The sequence below is a fragment of the Mercenaria mercenaria genome, chromosome 5 (genome assembly GCF_021730395.1).
Source record: "Mercenaria mercenaria strain notata chromosome 5, MADL_Memer_1, whole genome shotgun sequence".
Classification (NCBI taxonomy): domain Eukaryota; kingdom Metazoa; phylum Mollusca; class Bivalvia; order Venerida; family Veneridae; genus Mercenaria; species Mercenaria mercenaria.
In genome coordinates this window covers 95,468,566-95,478,766 of record NC_069365.1, presented here as the reverse complement: position 1 = coordinate 95,478,766, position 10,201 = coordinate 95,468,566, and the positions used below count along the sequence as shown (strand labels likewise).

At 37.7% G+C, this 10,201-nt stretch overlaps 1 protein-coding gene across 2 annotated transcripts; it reads left to right on the top strand.

Moving 5' to 3' along the window:
• The first annotated feature begins 640 nt into the window (after positions 1 to 640).
• Positions 641 to 9,199, top strand: LOC123557995 (heat shock 70 kDa protein 12A-like). 2 transcript variants are annotated; one of them, XM_045349848.2, is made up of 5 exons: positions 641 to 714; positions 3,992 to 4,280; positions 4,632 to 4,862; positions 5,181 to 5,331; positions 7,058 to 9,199. In XM_045349848.2, exons 1-5 carry the CDS (start codon positions 656 to 658, stop codon positions 8,134 to 8,136), a joined length of 1,809 nt encoding a protein of 602 aa, XP_045205783.2. In that variant the 5' UTR covers positions 641 to 655; the 3' UTR covers positions 8,137 to 9,199. The 2 variants fall into 2 exon arrangements, with proteins under 2 accessions (XP_045205783.2, XP_053400356.1); XM_053544381.1 differs by lacking the exon at positions 641 to 714 and adding an exon at positions 958 to 1,145.
• The last annotated feature ends 1,002 nt before the right edge of the window (positions 9,200 to 10,201 follow it).

The window sequence follows — 10,201 nt, the reverse complement described above, 5'->3', positions numbered from 1 at the left end:
CTGCCCGTGATGAAATGATGCACAGAGAGGCACCTGGGATCTTCATTCACCATCAAGCTATAAAGTCGCTATGTGAACTATAATTGTGTCTGTGCGACGTTAAACCCCCAAAAAAACTATAACAGACACCTTCATTAAGCAGGCACCTAACTTCCCAAATTTGAAGCCACATTGTCACTGTCTTGACTGGCTGTTTAAAGAAAGATTAACTGAAATACTGTTCAAATTCACTTCTAAACCTCGCTTTGTGTGTAGAATCCAGTCGAGTAAACCTTCCAGCTGGCTTGCAGAAGGCCGGTAGTTCTACCAAGCTGCCAACCTATGTCTGCGCCTGCGTATGAGGGTTCACATTATGTCAGTAGACTCAGTACTGATGAAATCAAGTATTTTTGGTTAAGCAACGGTATGTACCATGAACACGGTAGTATACCTTCCGTAAGTTTCAAAATGCAACATTGATCGAGGAAAAGATCGGATCTTTGTAACATCACAATTAAAATTCCGCCCTCAACTTCAAACACCCCACTCCCCACCCTAAACCACACACCACCTTTATGAAAAAGGTCCGGAACCTTTTGTAGACAAAGAAAGTGACAGGTGTTTCAAACATTTTCGTTTGTTCCCGTTTCACTGTTGGCTCGTTTTATCTGCACTCATGTTAGTGTACATATATCATCGGGGCTACAAGGTGGGTCTTCAGTATTTTGATGAAAGGTATGATTCAGTTAATCTGATATTAATTCGTTAGATATGCTTGTGTTAGGAAAAGAACCAAACATTGTTAATGTTTTTTCCATTCTATCGACAATCGATAGTACTTTATAATTTATTATTAAATGCGTTGCTGTCGTTTAAAAAAACGCGATTATTTTTCCACGGAAAAACTTTGTATTATTGTTAAAGCCGCTAATTTCAACATGTTTACTAGCTGTGTTAAATATAGGTAAATACCCACACTCCATAAATGTACGCACTATCATAAAGGTGTGTAACCAGGATTTGAATTGGTTTAAACATCACGTTTAATATTATATTTAAATGAATGAGTTAAACACAAACAACCTGTTTATTAAACTAGTTTGAAATATTCTACACTTATATTCATATTCATATACATATATAGAGGACTATTAACCAGTTTTCAGGTAACCTCTTTTGTAATATATATTTCTATCATATATGCAACCCTTTTAAGGTCGATTGATATAGGTGGAACGAATAGAGGTGTCATTTATATACGTCGAAATTTTTACATTTGTGTTAACATGAATATCTTAAAACACATATGTCTGTATTATTTACTAAACAGAAAGTCATGAAGGTATTCCTATACTAGTATTTAGTATTTAATTAATACTTATATTATAGCTCCTGTGGTGCGATCGGCCTACACTTTAACCACTTCTGTTTTAAACAAATGTTTGCAAAATTTATAAAGCATATCAAAATATTTTCATAAGTTAGCAAACTAGTATATGTTAAATGTACATTTAAAACTGCTGATTCGACATGTGTATATCTTTAACGTTTATAAGTTTAACACTATTTATTTCAGTGTAATATACATGTAGGAGCAGTATAAGTATGTAAATCTCCTGTGAATAAAAACATAGCATGCTACATGTATATAACAAAAGTTACAAAACAAATTATTTATATTTATACACTTTTTATGTCCCCGGCATCTACTGATGCGGGAAGCATATAGTGATTGTCCTGTCCGTCCCTTCGTCTGTTTGTCCGTTCGTCCGTACGAGGTTAACCAAATGGGACCGTTTCGTCTAGCATTAATAACCCTTACTAGAATGACTTGATACTAATGCAGATGTAACCTGTGACCGTTCCTCATCTTCAGACATCACCTGACCTCAGTTTGACCTTGAACTTGACCTTGACCGGGGACATCAAGCGTTTATTGAACGCAGCTCCTTGTTTTTTTTATATAAATATGAGATTAATAAATGGGGTAGGGGTTGGGACCCTCTTGACCGAGTTATTCAGTTCGCTCACTTCGATTCATTCACTGATGTGAGTTGGAAAACTCGCTTGGGGTGTAGATTTCTTCATGTAAAGGTATTATCCAAGGCCGGTGGTTCAACTAAGGTGCTCGTCTATGCCAGAAATAGTGCTCGATGGGGCACCTGGGATCGTCCTTAGCCACTAAAATCCGGACAGTGCTCGAAGGGGCACCTGGGATCGTCCTTCGCCACCAAAATCCGGACAGTGCTCGAAGGGGCACCTGGGAGCGTCCTTAGCCACCAAAATCCGGACAGTGCTCGAAGGGGCACCTCGGTTCGTCCTTCGCCACCAAAAGATACAAAAATAACATAAATTGTATGTGTACATTAGTCAAACATGTGCCCCGCTTTCCCCCCCCCCCCCGCCCCCAACCCCCGCCCCCCACCTAAGCAGAAAATATCACAACTTTACAGCCTACATTGAAAAGTCACCAATTTGTCTTCCATTTTACCTGCAAACATACCCGTTATTTGAAAATACCAATTAACAAAGACAATTTAAATGAAATAGCATTGGATCTAGGGTTAAGCTATAAGACATATTAATAACCTAAATATCAGTTTAAACTTTGATAAAGTCTTAGCTAGTACCCAACGTTTTGTTATTTACTGTCAGCGCAATGTACAACGCAACTGATACTTTAAATTTGATACTCCTGTTGACTTAAAGCGACTTCACTGCAGATTGTGTGTAAGAAAATTATTAGAATATAGAATTTATTAACAGATAACACGCCCCCCCCCCCCCCCCCCCCCCCCCACCCCCCGCCTTCTCGAATTGTTGTTTTGAAAATTTCAAATGCATTGTCAACACCACGAAAAAAAAATCAGCATCCTTTCTCTCTTTTGGTCTTTTTCTTTTCTTCATTTTTAGCTCGACTATACGAAGTATGGAGAGCTGTCCTACTCGACCCGGCGCCGGCGTCGGCGTTCTTCCGCGTCCACACTTTGGTTAAAGTGTTGATGCACTTCCACTTTATCTCTGTAATTACATTGTACTTGATGGATTTGTTTCAAACTTAATATAGTTATTCCTCATCATCACTCATATCATATGGCACAAGGTCCATAACTCTCACACCAATATTTCATGAATTATCCCCCCCCCCCCCCCGCTCCTTCTCGTCTTTTTTAACATTAGAATTTATCATCACCCATCATATGCAATCCTCTATCTCAGTTATTATTTAATTGATTTGATTTAACTTAAAATAGTTGTTCACCTTATCACTCACATCATATTACACAAGGTCCATAACTCTGGTACCAATATTTCATGAATTATGCCCCCCCCCACTTTTTACTTAGACTTTCAGGTTAAAATTTGGTGCACTTTCATCTCAGTTATTACTAAATGGATTTGATTCAAACTTGAAGTTGTTATTCCACATCATCACTCACATCATATGATACAAGGTGCAAAAATCACTCTTGCACCAATATTTCATGAATTATCCCCCTTTTTGCTTAGAATTGTACTTATTTAATGTTCTTTATCTCTATTATTACTTAATACTTTTGACACAGACTCAAGCTTTTGTCCAATATCTTCATTCTTATTGGAGTCATTAAACAATCTTGTGACAGCCCATCTTCCTCAGATGTGCCCAGTTTCACTATCCAGCATCGAAATAGTCGAGCGCGCTGTCTCCTGTGACAGCTCTTGTTATATATTATTCTGTGCATGACAAATATTTTTAGAGAAAACTCCATATTTCATACTAGGGTATTGAATGTCTGAATTACAAGCTTTAAGCCAAACCTCGCGTGAGAACGACGGTAATTTGATAATTTGTAGCTTTGTAGTTATATTTGTTTATCAGATAAGAAACTGAAATGTACATGTCGTAAATGCTGTAACATCAGGCTACCCATGCATCGGTTCGATTTACTATTTATTGTCGTTCTTGTTATATGCTCTAATTATGTCTTACATTTCATTACTTTAAATAATGTTTTCGTAACACTTGCAGCATCTTTTTCCAAATGACGATCCTTGTTGTGGCGATAGACTTTGGGACGACATACAGCGGATATGCATACTCCTTCAAATCGAAACCTACAGAGATTAAAACAAACCAGAGCTGGTCCAAAAGCCTGATTTCTCTCAAAACACCTACTGTAATACTTGTCGACCAAGACCGGAAGTTCCATGCATTCGGCTACGAGGCTGAGGAAAAGTACGCACAACTACTGGAAGATGACGAAGCCGATGGTTGGGCGCTTTTCCGGCGATTCAAAATGCAACTGTACAAAAACCCGGTAAGAACTGACTTTTGTTTAATTTTTCCGTGGCAGTTTAGATTTATTAATTTGAACAAAGGTCTTTGGAGGGTTTGTTGCCCGATTTATTACGGTTCAGAGTTCAGATGCGTAGGAATTGAAACACGGGCGGTTACATATCTAAGCGTCTGTGAACGATGAACCGCGGTGAATTACACAATAAACCACAAGAAGGTCTTGATTGCTTTTTTTAATTAATTATTTACAAAAATTATGCAACAGACTTACATTTATCATTTTACGTGTAACATGTTTTTGTCTGATATTTTATTAAAAGAACATATTTTTCTAATGTTTATAGATTATGTGATAAATGCACTTTGTTTGCAGGATTTGTCTAAGGGTTTGGAAGTCACGGATTTATCCGGAAAAGTAAAGATACCAGCGATTAGTGCCTTCTCTATGGCTATAAGATATTTAAAAGATCATGTGCTGGCAACGTTGAATGAAAAACGAAGTGGGAAACTTATCATAGACGAATCAGACGTCCATTTTGTGCTGACAGTTCCCGCCATTTGGGACGATAGAGCTAGGCTTTTTATGAGAGAAGCCGCTGCAGACGTAAGTTTGACTTTTGACTTTTAAGTGAAGTTGCAATGTGTTTTATTTTCTGATCATCATTCAGTCAAATAAATATTAGACCACATTTAAAAAGGTAGATATGACTGAAATACGATACTGTTTTTCAGTCTAAAGTTTAATTTCAGTAGAATCGCGGTTTCTGTCATTTGTCAAAGCAGAATGGGAAGATGTAGTGCCGGCGAAAAGTAGAGCGTGAATTCAAAATTTCTGTGAACATAATTTTATTTTGTTAGTTAAAAATGTCTGCGATTAAATAACATGCATGTATAAACAAAGTGTATGAAATTACTTTTCTAGGCAGGTATACCGAACGATCGTTTTAGCCTCGCTCTTGAATCTGAAGCAGCCTCGGTTTGGTGTCAGAATATTCCATTTGTAGTATCCACTGATGGTGACCACTACGACCTCAAGACTGTTGGTTCAAAGTACATGGTCGTTGATATGGGAGGTAAGCAACTATATATAGGTAGATTTTGACTAGGTAGTTTTTTATAAGTCATGCTGATGTGAAAAAATATATTTGAGTTTAGCATATAATACTACAAAACACAAACAGAACATCTGCCAAAGTATTTGTGTTTAATAATAGTGCCGCATTGTTCTCTCTCTTTCAGATTTTTCAATATTTATCCAGGATTGTAAAAGTCTTATTATAATGTAAGAATTAGGCCCTTTTTATATTATAGACTATTAAAGGTTATAAACCTATTTCCAAATGCAAAAGGTATACATGCTGTAGGTCATTGCAAATAATATAAATAAAGATATGAGCCGCGCCATGAGAAAACCAACATAGTGGCTTTGCGACCAGCATGGATCCAGACCAGCCTGCGCATCCGCGCAGTCTGGTCAGGCTCCATGCTGTTCGCTTTTATAGCCTATTGGAATTGGAGAAACCGTTAGCGAACAGCATGGATCCTGACCAGACTGCGCGGATGCGCAGGCTGGTCTGGATCCATGCTGGTCGCAAAGCCACTATGTTGGTTTTCTCATGGCGCGGCTCATATTAAGATATTATCTTAACATACCAGTACTAATAGAGTACAGTAGTACAGTACTATAAATAATGCGATATAAATATAATCTAGAACAAAGGGGTCCGGCACATGAGTGGATCGAGTTTAATGACTTATTTTAGTGTCCTAGAACCATAATTATCAAAAACCCATACTAGTATGAATACTCTCTAGACAAGGGGTCTTACCCCTCACAGACTATGTTTACAACGACTTTCTCTATATGGCCAGTAAAAATACTGTCATCTATTTCAGAAGTTCCTTTTCAAACGTTGCCTTTAGTTAGTTTAATCCATCAACTTTTAAAATTGCATCAACTTTATCAGTTTTTGGACACTCCGACATCGTATTTAACAGTACACAGTGCGAATCCTCACCCTGACAACATCGCGTAGCAATAAATCAATCGATAAGCAGTAAATCAACATTCTGGACTTTGCGCGGACAAAGCAACCATTGTAATATGTAATTGAACTAAAAACAACAAACTAACCACTAAAGTTCTATTCGCACAGCTCCAACATCCGTGATAATCCTTGTTATGTCTCCCACCGCACAGTGGTGTGGGGGACATATTGATTTACTCCTGTCTGTGTGTCTGTCTGTCACAAAGCTTGTCCACAATTTAAGTCGAACATCTTCACCAAACTTTTCAGAATGTGTTTGCCAATAAGTCCTCGGCCAAGTTTGATAACTAGCCAAATCGGCCCAGGCACTTCGGAATTATAGCCATTGGAACTCGTTTTTCATTTTTTTTTTGATAATCAAAGCACTGAAAGTCTGATAATGCAGTTGAGGTCTTTGTGCATAGTTGATTCATATACTACTATTCAGATGATTAGGCAGTTGTGAGAGACATGCGCTTTTCTCAAAAGCAGCTCTAGTTTCAAACTGTTTTGCTTCTAAAATCCCAAACCGCTACCATTTTGCTCCGTACGTCATGTATTTATACATAAGCGCCCTGATTGGCTGATTATTTTTACCCGACTAGGAACCTAAAATAAGTCCTTAAACTCAATCCACTCGTGTGCCGGACCCCTTTGATCTAGAACTTTAACATACTTTGTTCGCGGAATATGTTCTGAAACAACGAAAATGTGGTTATATGTATCCCTATATGTTTAATTCGAATCAAGTGTTACCTACTTCATATTACAGGTGGAACAGTAGACATCACATTACATCAGAAACTGGCCAATGGTAAGCTTAGAGAACTCCACAAAGCAAACGGCGGTAACTGGGGAGGAACGCAAGTCGACAAAGCTTTCGTTAATACTCTTAGAGATGTACTTGGTCAAGAGACATTGAAACGTTTCGAGGAGGAATGCTTGAATGACGTGTTTGATCTTCTGAAAGAGTTCGAAACAACTAAAAGAGCAATTCAGCCAGATTCCAGCGGTTCTGTGAAAATACGTTTGCCTTTGTCACTACAGATGCTTAAACTGGAAGAGAAAGAAGATTTGAAAGGCTGTCAGCTCCGGAAGGAGTTTATGAAAACATTAATGTCAAAGAATTATGGGGATATGATAACAATAAAGGATAACCGATTGAGAATAGACGCAAGCATTGCTGTTGGGATGTTTCAACATCCGGTCAGTCGAATATGTGAACATATGCGAGAGCTTCTGTGCGACCCAGATGTAGGGGATATAAATACCATCTTAGTGGTCGGGGGATTTTCAGAATGTGAAATTGTTCAAAATGCCATAAAGAATGAATTTAAGCGAAAGAAAGTGATTTTTCCACCTGAACCAGGATTAGCGGTTCTTAAAGGGGCCGTTTTGTTCGGACACAACCCAGGCATAATTGCCAGCAGAAAGGCAAGATTCACTTATGGTGTGAGAGGCTCTGTAGAATTCGACTCGGCGCAACATCCGGCACATACAAAGAGAATTGTTAATGGCGTTGCGATGTGTTCAGATGTGTTTAAAGTTCTTGTAAAACAGGGAGAAGAAGTCGAAACAGGCCACAGAATAACTGAAACAAAATACCCAGCCTCTGATGACGACAGAACAGCAAATATTGAGTTGTTCCTCTCCACAGATCCCAATCCAGTTTTTGTGACTGACCCAACTTGCTCAAAAATTGGCCATATGCACGTGAAACTACCGAGAGGGAATACAACCAAAGAGCGAGGGTATGAAATCGCGTTCATCTTTGGAGAGATTGAAATTATGCTTAAAGTGAAGCATCTGAAAACAGAAGAATCATTTACTGAATATTTTGGGTTCATGTAACGCTAATGATGTCAGCACTGGAGTCAAAAACGAATCGCCAGTTTTTCCGTATGAAAATGGAAACTTGACATATAAACCCGAAACAAGTCTTTCAATCAAAAATAATAATCAAGTACTTTTTAAATGTCAATTAGTTTTTGTTTATGCGTTTGTAATGTGTGATTGTATGACGAATTTTGTTCACAACATTTATGATATTAATCATTCAGTTCAATTGATTTGAAGTGTTCACGAAAATTTGAACATGTATTTTCATTCCTAATTAGTGCCAGAATGAACGATCTGATCTTACGGAACTTTTTTGCTAGGAGTCTTCAATGCGTGATGAATTCGCTTGTATGTGAACTTCAACGAGTGTATATGTTTCCCTATACATGCCCACCAAGTGTGAATCGTATGTAGGTAATAAATTAACAAACATCAACATTTTGTTCTAGAATTAGCTCCATTCGAGAGTTGGTTCCAGCAGATTATACGTGACTTCTCCAAAAGAATGTTAGGAATTTTAGCATCAGGGATAAATGCAAGTTTCAGAAGTTACTTCAATTGCAGGTGCTTCCTTGGTACGTTAACATAATGAATTACAGTAATTTTGGTTTGAGGAGTCGTGGCTCGAACTCCTGTCCCCCATGGTTTTGAAGTTCGGCGTCATACAGCTGAACTGCAGCGTCCGATCTAAACTTCGACGCTATCTTTAAGCCTATAAGAATTTAATTCCTGTGTAAGAATAGAATACAACCATGCAAAATATTAGCAGACTCGTTTTGATGGAGTCAAGCGGAATCCTTCCATTCATTATCACTAAATGGACTACATTATTCCAAAGAACAAAAAAAAAAAAAAACACTCAAGAGTCCATAAACGGAGCGACTTTTAACTGCCGCAAAGAAGTACGGAACAGTACGGGACAGAACAGTAAACTATGTAGTGGGCAAGAAAATTATTGGTACACAGATGATGTTCGTTTACCAGCTATTATGAGAAGTTCATTCTAGTAATACTATTAATATTGTCTTTTTATAGATGTTTATGTCGATTTCATAAAAATAAATTGAATATATTATGTTCATTTCTTTACAATAGCTGATCCCCTTAGATTTATCTGTCGAATTGCATATGATTATATCAATGAAAAACATACTTACATTTCAATTTTAGGGCACAGAAATTATTGCAAATAAAATGTACGCATTCCAAAGGTCTAAGACAAAAAGTAAAGTATTTAAAAAGTTGAACTATCTGGAAGGGTTTCACCTTTCTGCATGGAGTTCTCTTCCGGATTAGGTTTACGTCAATAAAATGACAATTCTTTAACACCGTGATAAACATGATTTATTTGCAGTTCAATTTTCATATGAAACACAACTCTTTCTTTCTATGGTTGGTGATATACAGCTGAAACGCAATACATTGTTTCTTGGTACAAATAAATACAAACTGACACAGTGGTCTACATGGACACGAAAGAAAGGAAAGGGAAAATTGCTAAGTAACCCGATTCTCAATGACTATTTAACGCATTTCCAAGTTCGGAAATAAATAAAACTTTAAGATGTTAAGTCTCAACCAACAAAATTTTATTTTTTTTATGAAATAAAAAGTAAGTAATCGTTTGTTTTAAACAAAGCTTTTCGCAAAATGTCACTTTACAGTTTGCGCATGCGCACAGGTATTTGTTTCACGAGTAACAATAAAACCACGTTTTCTTTTGGATACATTTAACAAAGGTTTCATTTTTACAGTGGTTCATATTTTTAATGTAATTCCATAGATTTGCGGGTTTATTTGATTTATGCTACAGTCACACCTACGAATATGTCCGTGCGTTGAGGTACGGTGCGGATGGGATTGGTCTGTGGTTGGGGCGGATAAGTACAGAGCAGTACGTCTTAGTACGGCAAAAATGGTGAGAAACGGGGAACAAAAAATAGAGGACGCAAATAAGTACTACGTTAAACTACGTTTTACTGCGCCTGGCAACTTGCCCGGTGCGCGGACGGGTCTGCGGTGAACTATGTTGAACTACGCTAAGTACGGGCAGCCTCGGATAACTACGTTCAGCTTT